At 54.3% G+C, this 24,429-nt stretch overlaps 1 protein-coding gene across 1 annotated transcript in view; it reads right to left on the reverse strand.

Annotated features, from left to right (window-relative positions):
- The window catches only part of COL22A1 (collagen type XXII alpha 1 chain), a 236,498-nt gene that overhangs the window by 119,772 nt on the left and 92,297 nt on the right, over positions 1 to 24,429 (reverse strand). Inside the window, exons 12-19 of the mRNA XM_059395531.1 lie at positions 23,529 to 23,582; positions 21,639 to 21,683; positions 13,412 to 13,465; positions 11,415 to 11,459; positions 8,187 to 8,231; positions 7,892 to 7,921; positions 7,572 to 7,625; positions 3,459 to 3,512 (exon numbers count right to left, since the gene is read on the reverse strand). Coding sequence (XP_059251514.1) covers positions 3,459 to 3,512; positions 7,572 to 7,625; positions 7,892 to 7,921; positions 8,187 to 8,231; positions 11,415 to 11,459; positions 13,412 to 13,465; positions 21,639 to 21,683; positions 23,529 to 23,582 — 381 coding nt within the window. The remainder of the gene's footprint in view (positions 1 to 3,458; positions 3,513 to 7,571; positions 7,626 to 7,891; positions 7,922 to 8,186; positions 8,232 to 11,414; positions 11,460 to 13,411; positions 13,466 to 21,638; positions 21,684 to 23,528; positions 23,583 to 24,429) is intronic.

The raw sequence follows: 24,429 nt of genomic DNA on the forward strand, positions 1-24,429 counted from the left end.
TTGGGGTGATGGTATTATGGTTTTATTGCTTTTGCATCTCCTTATCTTCAAGAGAGAACGGTGTGATGACATTTGGGGTCTCTTCAAAGGGACCTGGGCTGGCTGGAGGTGGGCTCGGACATAAATTAAGCAAGTTGGCCAATGACGTGGTAAGCGTAGGGAGGGCTGTGGGCCATAAGAGCATCATCGGTTGTACTATTCTTTCGACTTTTGTCTATTTTTTTCATTGTAGCAGTTCTGAAACCATTCAGTAGCCCCACATTCTCCCCACAATAGAAGCCCAAATCCTCACAATGGCCCCCCAGCAAGCAGCAAGACCCGGCACCCAGTTCCTCTGACTGACCTCCCCCTGCCTGGCCCTGGCTGCCTCCAGCTGCCGGGTTCTGCTCAAAGCCCTGCCTGTGTGGCCTCAGCCTGGGTCTGAGCTTCGTCCTCCAGCCGGCACACGCCCCCTCGGCTACTGGCCTGGCCAGGTCCCCACCTCCCGAGAGCCTGCCCTAACTGACCTGCTCCGGAGCCCTTCCCGCAGTAGGCAGGTGCGGAGGTGACGTGTCTCTTCCCCGGCAACGAACAGGGATCCCCTCCCTGAGGGGTCCCCCTCACCCACAGCCAGCACCCAGCAGGCGCCCTGGAAACACCTGCTGAGCAGATGAGCGCGTGGAGGGGAGGACCAGGGAGCAGGGGGGAGGCCGGGGGGGGGCGGGGCTGGTGGTGTGGGATCCCCAACAGGACGGGTGCAGGCAGAGCTTGAAGCAGAGAAGCCGCATCCATGGCCCCGTCCCTTGTATGGGTACATTCCCCGAGTGGGAGAATGGGGAGTGAAGATAAAAGCTGAAACCAGGAGCAAGTGTCCAGAGGGAAGGTGTCCTCTCCAGGGGGCACTTCCTGAGTCGGCCTGACCCCTTCCTGTGCGCCCGTCGATCCCTGCTCAATTCACTGGCTCCTGCAAGGCCGGCTCGGACACCCGCTCGGACACCCCGGTGCCCACTCCGTCCCAGCACCCTCCCCTCCCTGCTCAGCACCGCAGTGTCCCCCCCAAGGCATCAGGGTTAGCCCTCCCTGTTTCTCTAGTCCCTCCGGTGGTGAGCTCCTGGCGGTTGAGCCCCTCATCTCTTCAGACATTCCCAAAGCATTTAGCTGAGTGTCCGTGCCTCGTAAGAGCGCGACAGGAGCTCTGTGGACGGACACAAGGGAGGATTGAGGAAGTCAGGCTGTAGAGAGACACAGACCTGGGTATCCCTCACTGAGAGGTGGCCGGTGGCCGTGTTATCAGCGGCGGCCCTTCCTTTCTGCAAAGGGCCAGGACAAACATTTCCCTTGGACTGCTGAGGTCTGCCACGTGGAGCTCAGCACCACAGCACGTACCCCGCCTCTCCCCCCGGTTCCTTCTGTGCATCCCCTTGGTATGGCCCTCAAATCTCCATTCCTAGTGCACGCATCCAACTCCTAGGACCCCTGGCCAGCGTGGAGGTCGGAACATGGGTGGCTGGTATTACTCTGAAGGTGTTTCTGGAGATGACAACAGCCATCCTGTGGAACACAGGAACACACTCTGGGGTGCCCAGAAGGGACGGCCAAGGATGCGTGGGCCTCGACAAGCAGGCTCCAAGCAAGAGGTGTCCTCTCCCCTGTTTAATAAGACTCAGTCAGGGAGAACTGTAGTTTAAAAAAAAAAAAATTGCAGTCATCTCTGTATCAAGAGTTCCGCTCAGCATCTAATTCTATGTTAGGGAAAGTAATGTTTGCAGCAGCTCACCACAAGACGAATTCAGGCTCACCTAAGCATCAATTACATAATGTACATGGATTGCTATTTTGTCTCAGAAGACCGTGCGTGAGCACCTTGGGAGGCTGGCAGTCACGGCAGCTGCCACATCTTGCCGCCCACCACGGATACAGACCCACCCTGAGCACATTTTCTCCCCCAAACCAGGCCAGTGGTGAAGCCTTCCCATTGCAACAGAGTAAACGTGCTTAGAGAAGCTAGGCGGCGTGAAGGGTCACACAGTTGCTCAGAAGTAGGGCCAAGTTTCCAACCCCAGAGCGCTGCTGCAAAGCCCAAGATCCTTGCATTATACAGAGAAGGCAGCCTAGCTTCGACCAGGCGACGGGGGCCAGGGCTGGCGATGCTGGACGGGGCGCGGCACACGCATGCCCTTTCCAGTGGGGTAAGTGGCTTCCCGCCTTCCCACCTAACCTCTCCACCATGACCCCTTTCCACACCTCAACTAGCCTTCCACGTAAGTTCCTCTTAGACTCTTCAGGGTTTAAGCCCGTTGTGGAGTGCCAAAGTGTTTGAAAACCAAGGGAGGAAGTTCACTGGGGGACTTAGGCCACGTGGGAGTCTGTTGGGTCATAAGCAGGTCGCTCAGTTTCAGAATTGAGAATGTAAAATGTGATCAGAGTGTGGGTGCAGCCCCTTGACACCCAGCCAAGCCAGGACACTTCTATAATTCTGTCCACTTCGCTGAGCTGGAGACTCTCCGGGCTAGAGAGGCCACAAATGGGGCTGGAGAGCCTTTGCCAGATGCAAGACCCCCATTTCCACCCATCTGTCGGCGGTCACCTGGCCTCCGACCGAACACCTCGGGAGGCAATGACCACACTGTGTGCAGGGGCTCCCCACCCCATCTCGGGCCGCTGTGCCCCTCAGACAGTCTCTATGTGAATCAGTAAGAGACACCACAAGCTCAAGCACTAGAGGTCAACAAACATTGACCTGAGCCTCTACTTTGTGCCGGGTACCCTGCTAGGAACTGGGGAGTCACGGAGTTGGGGGTCAGGCTCAGTAACCACGGGGCCCCCGAAGAGGGCACCTAACCCTAGTGTACACCTCCATCCCCCTATCTTAAACCACAGGACACTGTGTCAGGAGCTGTGCTTACAGTGAATAAAACCCATGAGGTATGTGCAATCTTGGTTAAAAAAAAAAAAAAAGTGCTTAATTAAATTAAATTAGATTAAGTTAAATTAAATGGAATACCATGAGATACTACGATATTCAATAATGATACGGTGTTTCAGAGTAGCTGAGAGCCTTACGGCAGCTCTCTATCCTTTCCCTTCTCCTTATTTTTAATTCCTCCCGGGAGACTGAGCTCAAATACCACCTCTGTCAAGAAGTCCTGGCTGCCTTGCAGGCTGGGTGAGCTGCCCCTTCTCTCTTGCAACACTGGGCTTCCTTCTGCCAGAGCTCTGAGCCCATAAGGCTACGGGGTTCCAGATACATGACTCATGGCATCCAACGGCCTCATCTCCGTGTTCCCAGAACCCAGTTCCAGGCTGAACTCAGAGTGGACGCCCCACCATGTTTGCTGAACTAAATCTAACCCTTCAGTCGGCTTCCAATATTCATCTCAAGCCCATGAGGCTGGCACCACGTCCTCTGTCTGAGCTACTGAATTGGGGGCCCCAGCGGGGGAGAGCTGGTGATTTGAAGGGAAAGACACGTTACTCACCCGGAGACCTTGCAAACCAGGAGGTCCGTCCTTGCCTTCGGGACCCATCAGACCCTTTAGAAGGAGCACAAAGGAAAAGAAAACAAAAAGGAACCAATGGTCAACACAGAGTTCAACACCACAAGTTGTACTCTGCCTTCTCACGCTCATTGGATAGGAAAACACCATCCTGTTTCGGTGGGGACGGTGGGAAATCAAGGGAGAAAAGATCCTATCCTGGCAAATCTAACTTTTTTTTTTTTTTTAAAACACATGCATCTATATGGCCTAATTATATTTAGCAACCAAGAAGTAGGCAACATCTTTCACACTTTAAAGATGAACATGTTGGGGGGCAAAAGCCTTGCATTAGTGCGTCACATAAAGCACGCATGGGAGAAGTTTCTGGAACCCAAGTATCTTCAGCTGTAAGCTCAGCGCCATTGTCCCTGTATGTTGCTGGTTCAGCAAGAACTAGCTGTGTTACTTGACTTGGTCAACAGTGCTATGCAATACAGGGTCGTCCGGACAAATAATGGAATTGTCTAAGATCAATTTCAATTAAGCTAGGAACACTGGCACAGTAAGGGGTCCTACTGACCTGGTAATTCAAGTCATACCCCCCAAGACCCCCCCCCCCCCCCCCCACACGTATCTGCTGCACGACCTCCCCCAAGTTCCTTGGTGTCTGTGAACCCCAGGTGTCTCATCTTTGAGATGAGGATGATAAGCCTACCTACCAAGTGGCCATGGGGACCCCAGGGGGGAAGGAAACGAGAGCCCGGATAGACAACCTGGACTGCCTGACCAGACCCTGATTTTCACCACGTGATGGCAACTCAAAAAGGCAGGCAGGCAATGGGAATGGGCGAATGTGGCCCTCAGCTGTGATGCAGTCATCAACTTCCTGGGTGAATTCTGGCCAGAAGCTTTCCCCGCGGCACTTCCATTTCTTTGGTAAATATTATCATGCAAGGAGCTGCTTCTGTCTAGCACTGCATGACTACGAAGTAACCGGACTGTACTTAGATCCAAGTTCTTTTCTCTTAAGAACACCGTGGAAACACACACAGGAATGGAAAACCTACAGGAACTACAGACCTAAATCTCCTTTTCCTCACAAGGATTACCCCGTTGAGCTCAGGGCACGTGGGGAGGGAAAACCTTGCACGAGTGAGGGAAAGTTCCTTGAGCATCAGCAGACACCTCAATTTGATCTGTGCAGCCTGCCTGCTTTATTACACTCCACCAGACGCTGATGCAACGGCCAGAGCTGTCTCATCTCGGGGGACGGATGAAAGCCACGAGCCTCCTGGACTGCTCCAGCATTTGGATGCAGAACGCTGCATGCAGTTTTCCATTTAGACAAGGGGGAACATTTTCCTCTCTCTGGGACTGCTGAGCACAAACTCCAAAATTTTCCACTCTCCCCAGAAGTCACTGAAGCCAACTTCTCCGTTTGATTCAATCCAATGAATATTTAGGGAGCAACGGCTCTGCGGAAGGCCCCAGGCCAGGAGCTGCGGGGGATTCAAAACAGACAGACGCAGCAACCGATCCAGGTACGGGGCTTAATAGGGCCTCCCCGAGCCCCGCTTCGCACACTAGCTTGTGTGGCCCGCACAGTGCAGTCACACGCGTGATGCTGATGACAACGGTGATGACAATCTCTGGGTAGGAACGAAGCACAGGAGGGTCGGAGAGGAAGAGTCGTGTCAGCAGAGACGCAGAGCCACTCGGTGGGGGAACAGGGTCATGAGACCCGGATGTGGCGGCTGAATCGAAGGTGCCGTCCTTCTGCGTCCATGCTGCTCCTCGTGAGCTCACGCTGCGGTCCGCCCCCTCCCAGGCCCCTCTTGCTGTGGTGGGGCACCGCTCCGTACGCTTGCACTGTCCACACCCTGAGATAAACTGCCCATTTTGACAGGGCGGAGACATTGGTCCTGGCCTTCAGAATCGTCCAGTCCTGTCTCTCCTCACAGGTCGCCCTTCTCACCAGTCTTAGGGTGGGCTCTTGTGTTTCTGAGCTCCCTGCTAGCGAATTCCACCACCCTCCCAGGTACTACTCCGAGCCCTGTGCCCTGTTTTGAGAGCAGCTAGCGTGTTCTAGGGAGAGCATCTAGCATAGAGGACGGTGTCAGGACATCGGACAGCTCCATCCTGGGCTGCGGGGCTGATTTGCATGTGCTTGCACCTGCCGAAGGTTCCGGACCGTAGGTCCTTGTCCCATGCGATGATGGACCACAGGAACGAGACACGCAAGGAATGTCATTAATCATCTAGAGCCTGCGATGCTCACTCAGGGTTCTTCCTTCCTGTCTCCTTCATTCAACCAGGGGATCAGCCGTGTACTTTCATCTCTCCACCTCCAGCATTAATATTTGCTCACAAATGTTTAAGGTTTCTTCCCTCTGTCCCCACTCCCCTCCGCCACATTCATCATAAGAAAAGCCGCATAACGGGGAGGATCCAGATTGAGAGGTTCAGAAGGTTGCCTCAGGGTCAAGCAGGGCTGGGCTCTGCCAGCTTCTTATTCCTTCATGGGGGCCATGGAGGAGACAATCCTCCTGTACATATTTTGGGGGGGGGGTACCACTGCATTGTGCACTCACAATGTCACTGTCAAGCCGGTCAGACCCATCTGGTTCAAAGGTCAGGTTCGCTTCTTAAAAGCTGTGGGACTGCACAGTTCACTCAGTATTTCTGCACCAAGGTCTTCATCAGCAAAACAGAAAGAACGCCTTCACCCTCGCAGATCTAACGTGTGTATGTTTGCACATACTAACATACTGGAGTATGGGGCACCTGGATGGCTCAGTTGGCTGAGCATCTGACTCTGGGTTTTGGCTCTGGTCATGATCTCTGGTTCATGAGCTCAAGCCCCACATTGGGTTCTGTGCTCAGTGCAGAGCTTGCCCGAGATTCTCTCCCTCCTTCTGCCCCTTCCCCTCGGCACACATGCACGCTCTATCACTCCAAAGTAAATAAACAGATCTTGTGTATACACACCGTGTATACAGACTGGCAGCACTTGGCACTTACAGATCTGAAACGCACGTAGGCACTGAGATCCAAGCACGGGTGCACGTGGCATGACCTGCCTTTCCTACTGTAAACCTCCCAGCAGTTACCATAATGGTGAGGAGCTCTGGAAACCAAAGCTTGGGAGATTAAGCAAGACATCCAAGGTTACAGAGACAGAAGGCAGCTCTTCAGACATGAACTTTTTTGGTATGAATTGCTCTAATTATACTGGGCTTAAACATTTGTGAGATTTCTTCTGGTTTTACCCCCCCAAAAACCATATATTCTTCTCTTAATGAGGCATAGGCCCCACTGGCTTCCTATAAATTTGATTTATGGACATTTCAAAATAAGAGTGGTCTTATTTCCTTCGATAAAATGCCGTCACTTGAAAGGGGGAGCATGTTGCCGGGAAGAGCCTGATGAAATCACTGTCCTATGGAATTGACTGTATGCTCATTAATCTGAACTCCATCACAGAATGGTCAGAGTCCCTTTGAACGTCCTCTTCCCCAATGGTTATTTCTATATCACTAAATTCGTTAGCAGTGGAGAATGCAAAGGCTGATGCTTTCCCAGCCACAGCGAAGTCAGTTTGAATCAGAGACGTGAGAGAAGCAAATCTGCATTGGAAAAGATTCACCCAGCGCTGCGACGTCCAATCCTCTTATTCAGTTATACCTCAAAGGAAACTAAGGGGTACCAGGCTGGCTTAGTTGGTAGAGTGTGCAACTCTTGATCTAGGGATTATGCGTTCAAGCCCCACATTGGGACTGGGGTCTACTTAAAACAAAAGAAAAGAAAACAAAAAGAAACCTAAAACACCAGACTGCCCACCAGAAACCCCACTCATGGCCTGTTTAGGACCGGGAGCTGCAAAGGTGGGCTTGCTGGGTTTCGGGTCCAGCTCCACACTTGGGGACTGCCTAATGGAAATATCACTGGTCAGGCTTCATTCAGCTTGCTCTCATGCACACTGCTGACACCGGCACCTACAATCCAGGGGGACAGGACCAGCTTCTGCAATCCCACAGAGCTCAGTGGGAAAAACCACTGTTTTCCAGACGCAGAGGTGCTCCAAGTAGATCCTGGATTGGTAGCGTGACTTACCGGAGCTCCTGGTGGCCCAGGTGGGCCCTGGTGACCCCGTGGTCCCGGAGCTCCCTGGAAACAGAAGCCAAACATGCATTAACCACGGCTCCCCTTCCCATGACTCACGACCATTTGCTGACTCAGAGTCTACCTTCTGAGTTCCCAAAAGGGACCCAGAGATATAGGAGGGGGATCTGCATTCCTGACGGAAAATCAAATCGACCCATGTCTGGAAGGCTCTGTCTGAGCTCTACAAGCAGCTGTGACCCCACGGCTGCGGCTTTCTATCCCTGCTCCCACCCCAAGCCCCATGTGGGGAGGACGCGCATTCCCTTTACCTGCTCGCCCTTCAGGCCCTCTCTCTGCACCTGCGAGACAAACCGTGGGTCAGCAAAGGTGGTGGTGGACATCATTCCCGTCTCCTCCACCGGGGGTGTTCACACAGAACGCTGTAATGCAGCAATTCCTGACTTTCCTCGGATTTCACCCCACCTTTAGCGTTGAAAGCCTGTATCCAGCTCATGGGGTCAGAAGAGTACCCCCTCATTTTCAGAGGCAAAGACTCTTGCAAAAACGCAATCCCATCAGCCCAGGAGCCTGAAGCCCCTCCCCCAGGAATGCCCGCACACTCACCACGGAGCCAGGTAGGCCGGGAGGTCCCGCCGGCCCCACGTCACCCTGCGCAGAAATGACAAACATGTCATCGGCGTGCTTCCCGCCCCCTTCCTCTGCCCAAGAGTCAGAAAAACATCTCTGTTGACTTAGCATCAGGAATCTTCCTAAGATCACACCTAAATGTTCTTTTAATAGACTTTATCTTAGAGCCGTTTTGGCTGCGTGTCAAAATGGAGGGGAAGGGACAGAGTCACCGAGTGTCAACCTTCCTCATTGTCTCGCACATGCAGTAACACGTCCTGCCTCAGACCATCTGTCCAGTCTAGTTTTTTTTCTCTCCAAGGCACCATTCCCCATCCCCCCACACGCACACGAACACACACGCTCACACAGGGCAGGTTTTACCGTTGTGCATCCTCTCCAGGTGCTTCTGTGACATACACCCATGACACCGTCCCGGCCCTCAGACCCCAGCTGGCTCATCTCCTCTCCATTTCTCCATGGACATCTCTCAATCAATCCCCCAAGCACGAGTACGTTTTTCCTATGCACCCGCGAACCTTAATATTTTGCTAATACGATGGTTAGAAGCTGTTCTGAGCTCTGCTGTAGTTTCTGTGTGGCCATCTTAGTTTACATCAGATAAACAGGTAGGTCAGGGAGATACTTAGTCGTCGCTGGGTGCGTCAGGACTCCGCTGGGGCTCATGACCGCGTCCCCTTTCTTTTATTTCCGCTATGCCTCACGACCAGTTACGTTTGCTGCACTTACTGAACTCATCAACATCATCGTTACAGCACCGACACGAATGTTCAATGACAGTTACGAAATTCATCAACACAGGCTTTCTCATTGACTCGGGTCCTTTTACGGAACAGGAGAGCCAACGTCCTGACACGAGAAATCACCCTTAAAGAAGGCTACCATCCCGTCGTCCATCCGCGGGAACCATGTGCGGACGGAGAACAGACGTCGGAGGCTTTCCACCCACCCGGCCTTGTGCGAAGGACTTCGATTCAAGCTCCTCCCCTCCGAGCCTCTTTCCTATCTTAGAGACAAGGAGACTAAAGCCCAGGGGTCTGTAATGACTTGTTCAAGGTCAAAAAGCTAGTAAGTAGTAGAACCAACTGTCTGTCCTCGAGTCATTTCTTTGCATGACATAAGTGATGCATTTTTGCAGTGGTCCTTTTAGCCGTTGTGGTAGGCAGCTTCCCAGACGGCCCCCTGTAGCCCCCGCCTCCTTGTGGGGACCTCCCACCAGGTATCAGTCCTAGGCTATGGGACCAACAGCACACAGCAGGAAGGACGCTGCGTGGCCTCTGAGATGAGATTACGAACATATGGTGGCTTCCATGGGGACCCCCCCCCTGCAAACCTCAGGTCACTCAAGACCCTTGACCAGGATGGTCCACCCACGGGTACACCGTGTTCCTGGATCCTGGCTTCGGACACAGCATGAGACCTCGTGATTATTGCTTTACACTTCTAAGGTTCGGGAAGACTGCCACGAGTCAACACAAAACGACACCAGCTGGGGGTCTTAGCCGGGCACGAACAGTGTCTCCCCCCCGGCACAGGAATCTGCGGTGAGCCGCTGGGCAGGCAGGCAGATCTGCAGGCCTTGCTGCAAGGCAAGGCCCTATTCTCTGGGTCCCTATTCTCTCATCTGTGAAGTGAGACCAGCTCTGCGGTCCCGACGACCCTCTCAGATTGTAAAGGAGCCGAGAATTGTCTCCCTGATGTTCGTTTAGAATGCCTTGACAGGTGTCCCATCGCCTGTGCATCCATGGTTTCCAGATCCTTCACATGAATGACCCAAATACCACCATGACCCCATGACCTGGTCTAGCACTTCTGCTGCGTTCATCATAATCAGCACTAATTCGGCTGTTGCCCAAACTGTGGGGGCCAAAAACATGTATAAGTGAGGTGGAAGGTTGGAACGAACTCTCTCCCTCTCTCCCTCTCTCTCTCTCAAACACACACACATGCACACCACAGCAGAAGTCACCGACATCCAAACTTCAAGGATCGTTCCCTCTTAGTGACTTGAAATAAACGACTTATTTTAGAATTCAGCATCCCCTGTCAAGGAACTGTGAGAATATATTAAAATCCTGATGCCAAGATAATACAACAATATAAATCTCAACTCTAAAAATACTTGGGAGACAGAATAGTCCCGCTCGGAACCCAAGCCCGAGTGAGCAAGTCTGGAAGACATCTATGCCCGCCGCCGCTCCCCCACGGCACCCCACGGCACCCCACGGCGACTTTCTCCGGCCTGTGGGCCCGTGAGTTCCTTTACACCTCGTACTCCGCCCGCGTCCACAGAGAACAGGGCCGACCTCCTCTCCTCTCCTGTTCTCCGGCCTCGCTGGGGCTGGCGGGCATCAGCAGTGACCTCCGCCTGAGCTCCGCAGAGTGACCCCGAGCCCAGTGATGCTCCCCGGGCTGCACTTGCCTTAGTCTCCCGGGATTCCTCCTCCCCCCTCCCGGCTGTTCCCAAACCTAATGCCCCATGTCCTTCCTAGGGGCTTGTCGAAGAATCTGGAACTGGTGCTCTGGCCCTCCTCCTAGAACCCAGGACCCACCGCACCCTCTCAGTTCTCCCTGCCACCCGGAACGCTCTGGAAGGCTATTATCTCCACACACATTTTCAGAGCACTTCAGAATTTGCCAAGACTCTTCACATGGGTTTTTTCCACTGAGATACAGAAATTCTAAGCAGCAAATTTATTGAGTTAAGCCTTCTTGCGAGGATGTTCTAAAGGAGATGGCCAGTATGATGAGATGCAATCTTTATTCTGCTTATGAAAGATCTAGTACATTTTCAGAATTATGATTCTGGTTTAAAAAAAAAGCACATTTTTAAAAATGCTGCAGAGAACAGAGAAGGAGAAATGGAGGAACAGGAGGAGGAGACTGAGTCTGTCTGGTACTCACAGCCTCCCCTAGTCCAAGAGGCAATTTAAGTAGCAAAATATTTTAATATGTCTGGGGATTATGTAACAGGGATTTTTTTGTTTTGTTTTGTTTTGTTTTTAAATGGATTTTTATTCCTCAGAGTAGAAAAACAAAATTTAAATAAAATAACTAGAAATTTCTTGGGAGCCGAGTTTCTGCTCATCACCTCACTCTGTACTTCGTTCCCCGATCTCCAGCCTGAACCCCTCGCTTCCCCGGGGGCCCCAGGCACCCGCCTGCCCGGAGCCCAGAGCCCTTCTTGTCCCAGACCTGGCTTACCTTCTGTCCCTGGGGTCCTGCCACGCCAGGAGGGCCAGGTGTCCCCTGGAGGAAGGAAAGGGAGGACTGTCAGTGGCCGTGAGTAGAGAAGGAGAAGGTTGGGGTCATGCAGCCCCAAAACTGTAACCTGAATTTGCCCCAGAAGACCAAACCACACTCCAGACAGTGTTTCTTGCTAGAACTCTCTCTCAGTGACTCCCAAATGCCACAGCCCACGGTCTGCTCTGGACTCAGCCCGTACTGTGGTACGGGGCACCCATTCTGAGGGACAAGGACTGCTTCCCGAAGGGTACAGGGGATGCGTCGGGAGAGAGTCCTGGCCAGAGGCAGGAAGCAGGCACCCACAACCCACCGGGTGTCACGTGGACCCTTCAGAGGGTGCTGAGGACCAGGGAGGTTCTCAGGGCCAAGGGAGAAGGGACAGGGCTGCCTGGACTCTGGGCCAGGATCAGTTCATGCTTCAGGAAAAACCAAGGAACCGGAGGGCTGGTGTAGGAGATGCTGGAAGAGGAGCCCGCCTCCTCCTCAAGGTTCCCACTGGGAAATCTTCCCCAGGGCTCCCCGTGGAAAGCCAGGCGGGGAAAGCTCCCATCCATCGGAGGGGAAGTCAGGAGGCACCCTGAGCCACCCCACGCTGAGGGCCCTCCTGTGAGTCTCTGCCTAAGAGGAGGAAGATAGCGTTCACCCCCTTGCAAAAGATTTTCTCAGGAATTCACCCTAAAGGCAAAGGTGTGCTCAGGGACGTAGGCACAGAGCTCTCTCCCTTCCTCTCTTCCTGTAAACAACCATGATCAGAACAGACCCAATGTCCCTGCAGGGGAGGGGAACCCTCCATGGGGCTCAATGCTCCTCTGCTTCTGCACGCCCTGCCCTGCTACATCCACAGCCTCAGCGTGTTCCTGCGGGCCGGCTCTGTGCCGTGCTGCTGGTCCCCTGTGTTCTGGGCCGTCACCGCATGGGGACGTGCAGGGTCAGGACTCAGACCCAGTGCAAGGCAGCACACAATAAATATGGATACATGCTCGCTTTCAGGCCACAGAACACGAAGAGGTCATCTGAGTCCCATCTCTGGTGAATACGTAAGAAGACAGCTATATGTCTGGGCCGTCAGGTTAAGGGAAGGCGCGAAGACATAAGGACGTATCAGTCCAGTGTGTTAAGCGCCAACGTTCTGGAGAGATGGGATTATCCATGCATGTAATTAGTATTAATATAATACATTGAGATTAATACACTGAAATGAATTTATATATCAAATATAATTAATTAATATACTTCACCTAAAAGCTCGTAATATGAATGTGTGAATTGGCTACTATATTAATTTATTAAGTCATAATGACACAAGTATTTTCCCAGCTGTCTTCATGCAGATGTAGAGTTTTAGGTTTTATTTCATTTTAGCCATTTAAATATTTAGATGTAGTTGGTTTTATGGACCACACATTCCCATGGTTCAACATGGGGATAAAAATCCCCCTCCAGCTCCATCAGCCAGAGGAAACGAATGAAGAAAGCAGGTTATCAGCTCCCTGGGGGTCCTCCCACAGAGAGCACGCGTCCCTGTAAGTCCCGGAGCCTAGTTCCCACACCACTCTATGCTTGCCTGTGCTTTCTGCTCAACCCCAGAGCTCACAGAACATCCCTGCCGTGCCTTGGAGTCTCATCGATTTCCAAGGTTTCACATTATTTCCCTGTAGCTCACACCCTGACGTGCCGACCAGCTCCTTACTGATGAGCTTCTAGGTTGCTTGGAATCTTCTACTCTTACAGAAGAGCCTGCAGTGTGAACACATCCTTGGAACACGTGCACGTCATCCAAGGAATGGATGGAAGGGGTGTGTTCTCTGTGATTCCCATACCCTGGTGTAGGTGGGGGTCTAGTCCCCAGGCCTCCCGGAGCCTCCAGCTGAGCCAGAGATCAAGGCAATCAGGCCCCTGTGTCAGGCTCCTGTCCTCCAGGAAAGCCGAGCCCACCAGACCCAATGCCCCCTCACCTGCTCTCCTGTCTCCCCACGCTTCCCAGGGAACCCATCCAGGCCTCGCTCCCCCTGGAAAGAGAAAGGCAGTGAAGACATGAGGACAAAGGGGCATCTTTGCAGTCAGTGCCAGGATATGCAAAGGCCCATAGTGTCTGACTGTGCTAACCTTTACTATCGGGCATACTGGATACCAGAGAGCCAAACACACACACATATACACACACACACCACCCAGAATTTATGTACCGTGGATCAACACACATACCTCAAAGGTCAGAGAAACTAGATTCCTAAATCTACTTTGCCTCTCCCAAATCAGTGACCGAGGCCAGGCCACGTAGCCTCTCTGAACCACGCTGTCTCTTCACCTCATGGGGTCAAACATGGTAATGGACTCAGGGGGTTGTAATGCTGTTCATAAAACCATGAGCACATTTCCTCATCGTCCGTTCATCCATTGGATATGCGTGAATATCCGCTGCATTCCCAGGGCTTGAAGTTAGATGGTCATTGCCGGCGGACGGTAAGCGATCAACCACACATCACGCCAATGCCTGCCCACCCATCTGCCTGTGCTCAGAGCTGGGCTTGTCTCTCTTAGCTCTGTGATCCTGGACAAGTCACTTCACCTCCGAGCCTATTTGTGTGACCATCATCATGCGGATGAGGATAATCTGTTTCTGGAAAACACCTGGCGCTAAGGAATGCAATACCCTCTCTGCAACACCTGCTTACGATGGGCGGGGAGCAGGGGCCATCTTTCGCCCAGCCCGGTGCCAAAGTCCCTAGAGGTCAGTGTGGTCCTCTCCTGGCCAGTGTCCTTGTCTGGTGTCCCCAGCTGTCTTCTTCCCACTGGGCCCTAAGAACTTGGCTAGTGGAGAAAGGTGACTCCCGCAGGCGGGCCCATGCTACTATGAACGGCGTATTGTGTGCCACTCCATCAGCCCTGGCTTCCTTCTCTGAGGCCCCCAGCACAGCCTCTTCTCTCGTTTCCACGTCGGGTCCCACTGTTCCCTCTCCTGGGTTCGGGCTCACGCCAACGTCCTCTCTTTGGCTTTTTAATCCACATCAGAGGCCCATCCTTCTCCAGGAAGACTCAGCTGGTTTCCCTACGCTTGTTCACTCAATTTGCCTCTGATCTGTGTCGCCAACCTTCTGGCTCACATGAGGACGTGAGGTTTGTTCACTGTTCCCCGGGGGGTGCCCCGGTGCCCATCCCAGAGACACAGTGTGGCCTGAGCTGACCTTCACTAAGTGACCAGATAACTGCCCATAAAAGTCAGTTTGACTCTGTTTCTCCCTAACTTTATCTTTTAGGTTGGTCTTACTTTGCCTTTTTTTTTTTTTTTTTTTTTTTTAAAGGTCGGTGTGTCTTTTAGGATGTTGTTTTTCCTTGAATGATTGAAGACTCTTGGTCTTCCGCTCATTGCCCTGTGCTGGTCTCGAGTGCCTGCTTGTGGCTGTTGGCCCACTTCACGAGAGACCACGGCCAGGGACCACGGGGCCAGGTGGACTCCTGATGGGTGGGAGCATCGTTTTTCTCTTGGTCTGGAGGCTTTCCTTCCTTCCGGGAGGTGCTGGCTCCTTGTTCTCTCTCTCACTCTGGGGGCGAACACCAATGCTTCCCACTGGCCAGTTCAAGCAGAGGTCAGCCCCCAGTTCAGCTGCTCCAAGCAAGCCCCGTTAACCACAGACCTCCGACCCAGGCCCCTGCCGCCCACAGCCGGGGATCGGAACCTGGGCCTGCTTCTAGCCTCTCCCGGCTCCGCAGTGTGTCCTGCCCTTCCTGCATCTACGCACACTCGTGAATACATACCTTCTGCCTTTCAGAAGTCATTTCAAAAACTCTAGAACAATGATGGCCACATTTCTGTTTCTTAATAATTCTCCCAAACCGTCTTTTCATTACATGAGTTTTGGGTGAATAGAGAGGATATTTCTCTGCATTTTTTCTCTCTGCCAACCAATTCCACATCTGTTAGCAACATTCTCTTCCTCCGCACACACCATGAGCCTGGCAGGATGGAGGCTAACAGCAGACGGGGAGACGGAGGCCCAGAGGGAAAGCCACTCAACCCCAGTAGGACGTGCTTGCACAGGCACTAGAACCCGGTTGTCTGGACCCTGCTTCTTCTACTTCTATTACCCACAGGGCCTGTGGGTCTCTTTCATCAAGCTGGCAAGATCTAGGAACCCATGGAATCTGATGCCTTCCCTTTATAGGCATCAGGAAACCGACCTTAGGGATCTATCTAGACCAGGGTCACAGAGAACCTTTGCCATAAGGCAGCATTTTGAGTGAAGACAAGAACACTTGACATCCCTGAACTTTCCTTAGAGAGGTCAGCCCACTACACGTCACTCCTGAAAGGGGCATTTCCCCAGGATTCAGCAAAACAGAGAGAGAGAGGGAGAGAGAGAATATCATGTTGACTATGTACAATTTCACAAGGTCTACCTCAGAGGAGAGGCTCTACCTGTTGCCCAAGACCCATTTCTTACACCCTTGCAACTGCTGATCAAGACCTGTGAGGCCTGGAAGAGGACTCCCAAGGGCCAGCTGCAGGTGCAGCGCCAGCATTAGCCACCTGGGTCCCTGGCCAGCAGGCGGAGCGCGGGGCCAGCTGGGACACAGCTGGAGTGCCGACAGATGTGTGCGCTCCCCGGCATGGAGGGGTGGTGTGGGAGGCAGAGAATCCCCAGCACAGGGTGGGTGAAGGAGAAAGAAGCTGAGGAGAGCAGAGACAGGCAGACACACAGGAGACAGACGTCTACAGAGCAAGGTCTCTCGCTGAAGTGTCTACGGATGTCCACGTGGGGCATGCGGTGGGTTGAAGCATAAGGGAAGAAGGGGGTCCAAGGCAGAGCAGGAAGGAGTAGGTCCCCCCAAAAAGCCTGGCACTGAGCCTTGTTGTGCTGTTGTCTGTTGATCTCGCTCCCCCGCACTGACCACATGAGCACGACAGAGGACAGGGTGCGGACATCTGACCACCTGCGTGGCTCCCGGCAGACAGCGGCAGCTGGGGCCCTGTGGGGCGGCGGGGTGGGAGGCGGTGCAGAGGTACGGGCCGCCACAGCCAACAGCCAACCCCCCAACTCGGACTCAAAGACTGGCTCTCCCACTCCTACGCTGTGTGACCTTGCACCGGTCACTCAACATCTCTGTCACTCAGTTTCCAGTCCACAAAGATGGCAGCTCCCTCTTACAGCTGCTGTGGGCATTGGATGAGCTAATATGTGCCAAATGCTTACAGCCAGGTGTGGCCCAGGGAAGGTATCAGGTTCTAAGCTGGTGAAGCAAAACAGAGGGTCTACGCGGGCCAGGAAGGGGTGTGATGTGAGCAGGGGGCGGGAGGGAGGAGAGGGACGAGCCAGAGTTCAGGGACCAGAGTCCTGATTCCATTTTCCGCCAACGCGGGCTGCTGCCTACAGAGTCTACCCCGCTCCGAGGCTCAGTTTCCTCCCTGGGTTGAAATAGGGAAAAGCGGAAACAGAAGAAAGATGCTGGAATTCCAAGAGCCCTAAAACCTCGCCGTCCTTAATTGACAGGCAGGCGTGCGTGCGCGGGAAGGCAAGGCGAACCCGCCCTTGTCCTGAGCCCCTGCAGGTCCGGGGGCAGAGGCCAGCTCTGTCTCGTTTGGCGGTCCTGCCCATTCTGTGAGATTAAGTGGGTCATCCTGGACCCCAGACTCAAGAGAGGACGGTTCACATTCATGGAATCACTCCCTCCTGGGAAGCTCTGGGCACCCCAGCCCTGCCTCTTCCTGCTGCAGTTCTGGGCGTCCGACACCAGGGGGAGCGCGCGCCCCATGAAAGCAGAGGGCCCTCAGGGCGGTGGCACAGAGGCTGCCGGGGTGCCTGGACCTCTCTGGGTGTGGGTGGTGGTGGTGTGCAGGTTAGTGTGGGAGGGCTGTGTGGCGTGGGTCTGGTGAGCCCTTGCCACGTAAGCCTTCACCATGTGAAAGAGGAAACTTGTCTCAGTGCCCCTGGCACCCTGTGAGGGGTTCACCAAACACCTGTCACAGTGAGACCTGGTGGGTAAATCTTCCTGTCCCAGGAGGCAGCGGGTTGGGGGGAATGTCTCCCTGATGGCTTTCCTACCGTGGAGACGGGGGCCAGTGTCCCCCAGGGCGGGTCATGGCTTCAGACACTCGGAAAGTCCCACTCTGCCTTGTTAGTATTTCAGGAGGTCCTCTCAGGGTCCAGGCTCTGTCTTGCCTTCACAATGGACTGGGACGTGTGGAGACCCCCTGTCTGAGTCAGGGGCTACCAGACAGGATGTGAGCTCCTGTGAGCACCCAGAGCTAGGAGACACAGAGCCAGGGTGCAAACCTGTTTCCTCTGAATCCAAATCGGTGCCCTTACCAGCTTCCTGGGGTCGCTGCATCTGGGCTCCTCTGTCCTCTAGCTGGGACAGGAACCCCAGGGCCTGGGAGTATGAGCATCACATCTCCCCAAATATGTCCTGGGAGCCCAGCTTTCCAGAGAGCAGGGGACCCACTGCAACCCCCTTGTGGCTCCACGGTGTGCGAGTGGGCACCTGTCTTTCTGACTGACCCTCTGCCCACTGTCCCGAGCTCATGGTCCTGCACAAACTACTCAGCTCTCCTGCCCCTCAATCGCCAGGATGCCTGCAGGCCTGCAGGGCCCCACACCTTCTGTGCCTGCACAGATGCCTTCTGCAAGAGCTTCCCGTGAGGGCTGTCCCCAGTAGGCACACAGCACCCCACCATGCCGCCGTCAGGAGGCAGGCTCCGTGAGGCAAGCGCACTGGCTCTCTGTGGCCTGGCTCCAAGCTGGGCAAGGCCAGGTGACCAATGGGCCTGTCTCAAAGGGAGATGGAAACTTCCTTCTTGCTGAGGGAAGAAATCCGAGAGGCCTGCGAGAAAATAAACTGTTTTAAGTACCCATCGGATGTAAGAACTGGAAAGGAGCCTAAGGGAGGATGCGTGTAGTCTGGGCGTCTTGACAGACGGGAAGGGAGGGTGCAGGGAAGAGACGAGCTCTGCGCAGGGCTGCCCGGAGAGTGAGCCTGGAAGTAGGTCACACCCGGGGTGAGCTAGCAGCGCCCAGGCTCACGGTCCCGCACTCTCCCTCTCTCTCTGTCTCTGACCCTCTCTTGCTCCTCGCCCTCCACATGCAGCAAATGTCGCCCGGCACTTTCTACCCATTTTATAAATACTAACGCAGTGCAGGCTCCTGGCAGCCTTATGTAATAATACAGTTACTCTCAGCCTTGACGTTAAATAACTCTCCGAAGGTAACACCGTTTGCAGAGCCGAGGGCTGGAGTCAGGCACAGGCAGGCTGACTCCAGAGCCACCATGGAGGGCTTCTTCCACCGTGATGAGCCACCTGGGGCAGCCTGGAGAGACAGGCCAGCGAGGAAACGGGCTGAAAGCCCTCTCCTGGGCCTCACCTGGAGGCTGCAGGGGTGGGGCTGTGGCCATTCTGCAGAGAGTTCAAGGGAACTTCCCCTGCCCCAGATTTCCCGTAACCCTTCAGGCCTGGTATGCCATGGAGGGGACAGCCCACGCTGCGAATGACGTGTTTTCAGCACCTGCTGTCTGTACAACTGGCCACGTGGCATCAGGAAAAAGCCCCTGGGCTTGGTTTTCCCATCTGAAAATAAGGAGAGCTCCCCAGGCTTCTCTGTAGTCATTTCCAGATTGGATCATTTAGGATTTTGGTAGAAATGCACCATTTCTTGGCTGGACAAAAGTCTTAATACAGGACTCCCAACAGCTGGCTGGAAAAGCGAGCCGGTGCTGCCTGGGGAGAAAGCAGTTGCGTCCAAGCCGAGGTTTGGCAAGAACAAAGTCCTGGGTATGTACAGACTGACGTTCCCCCGAAATGCAGGTGGGGAAAGGAAGCATGTGTGCAAATCTTGGTTACGTGCTGGACACGCTGCTTCTGTTATCTTGCCCAAACTTCCCACGAGCTTTGGGGAAGACATGCGTATTTCCACTCTGCGGAGGAGCAAAGGCTCTCCATCAGTCCGCGGCTCTCCCAGCCCGTAAGTGGCAGAGCCGGTTCTCGTGAGACATGCAAAGAGCCCTCAGTTCTGTGCCGCAGCCTTCACTGAAACCCTGGGTCCCCGGGAGCGCAGCTGGAGCTGCTGCAGCCAGGAAGCTCGGAAAAGCATCTTTCAGACGGGGTTATGCTCCTGCTGTGGGCCCCAGCGCCTTCGTCTGTGGCATCTCCTGGCTGACATGACGTACATGAAGCATCCTGTTCCCCATCCCTTCCTGCGGCATCACCTGAGCCTGAGTGCTAAAATGCACCTTCCAAATCCGCCCCGCACGTTCTCCAAAGATGACCAAGTTCATCCATCTGCTTGTGAAGCCTTGTGTACCCTGAGATCAATTCTGGTTCCTGCATCACTCCGCACCGATGACCAGTGCCACACCAACGTGCCCGCAGAGCAAGACTGGCCGGGTGCTTGGTGGCAGGTGCCCCCCCCCCCCCCAGGGAGTGGGGACCCAGAGATAAACATGGCGTGAGTGCAGGACCTGCCCCAGGAGGAGCACGAGGGAGACGCTAGGGGGAGGCCTGTTTGGAACCCCAAGTCAGAGCACAGGTCTGTGTCTCTGTGCCCACAGGTGACAGCCAAGACAGAACTCCACCCGCCCGGGCTCTTGTCCAGAATCTATGCTGAGCTCACCATGCATTGGATGCCTGAGCTCCCTCTCCTCTTGTTGTTCTTCTGGAGCTAGTACCCCTACTTCCCATTAAGCCGTGTCACCCGGGGCCCGAATCCCGAGTTATTCCAAATACCACCTTCAGGTCCCCACAATGTAAAGAAAGAGACAGAAAGCCGCAGAAAGAAGATCTGGTAAACCAACGTGCGGGAACATGTTCTTCCTCAAAAGAACCAAGAGATGCAAACCCCAAGGACCACGGGGTAAGCGATTTCACGTTTTGAATTACAACAATCAAAATTCAATCTGCCAAAAGAATTCATGCTTTGGAGCCTGAGGTGGGAAACCACGCTAGCCCCTGCCTCCCTTGATTCTGAAGAATCTCTTGGAAAGCAACGTGGCAGAGCGCTCCCAGAGCCATGCACGGGTTCCCATTCTTGCCCTGGTACCCTCACTGCCAGGAAAGCCACCTAAGGAAATAAGCCTAAATTTGAAAACTAAATAAATAAATATAGCGGTCAGTTTAAAAATATTCACCCAAGCATTATTCTTAATCCTGAAAAACTGGGAACAACCCGAAGAGATCGATAACAGGGGGCATGCACCGGAACGGTGTGCAGACGCTTAAAATGAGTCGTGAGCCATAAAGACTCTACCGCAGCACCAGGCAGACATACCACACATGGGGACATCAGGCAGGACAGGCTGCAAAGCCGAAACGATCATGGGTATCTGTGTAAAATGAAATCAGATCTAGAACAAGTCCTTCATAAAACAGGCCAACGTGTTCTCATAGTTCCATCGGGATGGCGGAAGTACAGGCTAGTGTTTACTATTTTCCAAATATATTGATATAAAATTAAAGTAATAATTTGAAGGCTTCTTGTGAGATGAAAAGAACATACACCGCTGAGGACAGGACGGGAGGAGACTCCAAACACCACCTCCTCCCCAGCTGCACCCTGAGCCGTCGACCACAGGAGCTCACATGGAGGGGTCTGGTCGGAGGGTCCCCTTGTGGTCGGCTGGCGTACATTACGAAGGGACGGTGACCCCTAGTCCTCCTCAAGCACGCCAGTCCCTGGGGCACTCTGTGCCTGAGAGTCTCAGTGTGGGTCTGTTCCCAGCGCCTGGTGAGCGAGGCCAAACCTGGGTCCCCACCCCAGCTGTCACCACGCACCCTCTGTTTGGTTTAAGAGGGTAACTGAGGAGCAGAGAAGTCATAGAACACGCCAAGGAAAAGGGGAGCCCATGGCAGCAATCGGGACTTTCGGAGTCTCAGCGGGGCTCTGTCAATACCCACCTTCCCATCCCCTGGCCTGGAAACCCCAAACTCTGTGAGGGGCTAAGATGCCCACAGGAGCTGAGCCCACACCTTCCCACCGCGCGCTTACATTTAGGTGGGAAGCACGCGCCCCATCTGCACCGGTCCTCGTGCACACGCGCCATATGCATCACGCGCCATACGCACACGCACCATCGCAACCGCAGGGGCATCCTACGTGCACTCTCGGGCACCCCAGGCGAGCACAGCACAGTCCCGGTCCCCCCCACCCCCCGCCACGGAAAGCTGCGGTGACGGGCTGAGGCCGATGTAAATACCTTTTCTCCTCGGGCTCCCTTTTCTCCCCGCTCTCCTTGGAGACCCTGAAAGGAGAGGGAAGAGCAGGGACGCGGCTCGGTCAGCTTCTCTGTTCCGGAAGTCCGAGGGTCCGCGGACAGCCTGCCCGGGAATGCGGCGGCGACCTGGCACTGGGACTCGCACAGCAGCCCATGCTCCCCTCTCAGGCCTGGGGTGCGAGGTGAGCTCCCGGGGCTGGCCTCCCGGCCGGGATTCCCTGGGTCCTCCTGGCGAGGCTTGACCACACCCTGGCCCCTCAGCTTGCCTGGCCAACGGTGGGAATGTGGCTTTGGAATCAGTGCCCCCGGCCACCCAGAACCTGCCATCCCTTCGTGATGGTGAAGTCCAGATCGTGATATCTGGGTGCCTCTAGCCCCATTCCTCCCCCTCCTCTGGGGAGGGGGCTCCTGACCTGTCCTGCCTCCACTCCACCTTCCTCAGAGCTCCCTCCGCTCTGTGAGCCGAGCTGTTCAAGTTCCCGCCGAGGTGTGGGCTTCTCTGACCACAGGATCTAAATGCAGCCACCACCCCCGACCCTGCCCACAGCCACTCTCCCCTTGACCACGCTTTACTGTCCCCCCAGCACTCAGCCCCGTGTGACACGTTCTCTGCCTCCCCCCAGGAGAACGGGAGCCCCGAGGGCGGTGCCTTAGTCCCTGCAGTATCGCGTCCCCACAATCTGGAATGTGCCGCTTGAAGTTTATGGCTGTTGGCTGGGTGAGCAAATGGTCAGTGAATGATGGCACCCATCATTGGTTATGGCACAAGGATCTTGCAGACGTGGTGCCTGCTGGGTTCTGCCCCAGCCTGGTGTGCAGGAGCGGAGCCGCACACGAACGCACCTGCCCTTTGCCACGTGCGGGGTACGGAGCGAAATTCCGGGGCCACCAGCACCCGTGCGCGACCCCTCAAAGGCTCCCGGGCAGGCTCGAGGACCAGGTCAACAGCTCGAGGCACCAGGCTGCTGGAGGGGCCTGAATGTGTCCTGCGTTGCTACAGGAGCTCCCCCTCTCTCCTCTCCTGTCCTGGAGAAAGGACTCTTGGACATTCTGGGCAGAGTATGCTGAAGAGGACGGAGTCTGCCCAAGCCCACTTACTGATTCCAGAAATAATACCTACATCCTTGTCCCCACAGAACAGGCACAGGGCCAGAACCACAGGCCACTATCCCAGAGGGAAGAGGCTCTGGGGACCACCCCGCCCCTGGCGGGAGCTGGACATCCTTGCTGTTTTAATTCCATCCAAGTATTTTGGCCAGACACACACAGATGGCAGGTGTTAAATGCCCCCCAAGGTTATGCAGCCTGCCTTGCTTGAAAATGACCTTTTATACTCCTCCTTTCGTTTGGAGATAATCTCAAAGCTCTTAATGAGAACCAAAAATAGGGTTGGACTTCCAAGAAGCCACTTCGCTCCTTGCACATGTCTGTTCGTCACTTACTTCAAGGGGCATGTGGTGACTGAACCTTCCTCCTGGGTATGGCACTGTTCTAGGGGCTGGGAATTAACAGACACCACGGCCTTCTGGACTGGTGGCCTGGACAGGCTGGTGAAAGTGGCTTCCTTAGGGCAAGTCTCAGAAACACCTGGGCTGCCGGATAAAAATGCAGATTCCCGGACGTCAGCCAAAGCTGCTGCATCACTGTCTGGGAACGGGGTCCTGGGAATGTGCATTTAAACTTGATCTCCAGGAGGTTCCCAGGTGCCATAACATTTCAGCATTCCTGGTCGAGGAAGAGACACCAACCCTTCACTGCCATTGCCAGGCAGTGGGTTCTCCGTGTACAGACACAGGAGGGGGGATGTGTCAGGGGTCTGGGTCCCAATCCCTGCAGAAGGGAACAGGACCCCTTCCCAAGGCCTTTACTTACAGGAGCTCCAACGTGTCCAGGAGGCCCAGGGAGTCCAGGTGGTCCTTGGAATCCCTGCGGAACAGTGTTCACAAGAGAGGTGTGGGCAAGAGAAGGAGAGGCAGGGGCGGCGGCAATACCCAGAGATGCCTGCTTCTGCCTGCCCCACGCTGTCCCTCCTCCACTTAGAGGTCATGCCACCCCCTGCCTCGGAGAGTAGGAGTCACCATGATTCTCACCCCCACCCCAGTCTGCTCAACTTCAAGGAGCAGTCAGAGTGTGTTGCCTCTGAGCTGTGAGGAGGCCAGTGCAACAGTTTCCATTTCCAGCTGCCCTGTGCCCCGTGGCCTTCCCACGATCCTGCCAGGACGGGGGGCGAGTTTCTGGGCAAGCTGCGTGATTCCTGCCTCTCCTCATTCACACTCTGCCCGACGGCCAGCAGGGCCTGGGCAAGTCCTGACAAGACCCCAAGAGGTCTGCAGAGCCCTGACACTCCCCTGCTGCCCGCGCCTTTGACTGCTACAGATTTGAAGCAGCTGACTGGGAGATGTTTCTTAAAATCTATTAACATTAGAAGGTGCATTTCCTTAGTCAAAAGTATCCCAATGTTGGTGCTCTGTTCTATTGAAACAAACAGCAGTATGCAAGAGTAAGTGCTTGTGCACGCGCGCACATGCACACACCCTGCGTGCATTTACTGCTGTACTGATTTTAGAGAAAAGTGAAATTAGAGACAACATTTAGGGCCATAATAGGGAAAAGGTTACATAGGTTACGATGCACCCATGTCATGGAAAGAAAGACATCGATTAGGAGAATAGTTTGGAAAGATGGAGCTCATCTGTCATTAAAGGAAAAAGATAAACAGCAGAGTTTGGTGTGATTCCCTTTCCGTAAGAATTCAGGAAAAGTCACCTATGTC

The sequence above is a fragment of the Mustela nigripes genome, chromosome 3 (genome assembly GCF_022355385.1).
Source record: "Mustela nigripes isolate SB6536 chromosome 3, MUSNIG.SB6536, whole genome shotgun sequence".
NCBI lineage: Eukaryota > Metazoa > Chordata > Mammalia > Carnivora > Mustelidae > Mustela > Mustela nigripes.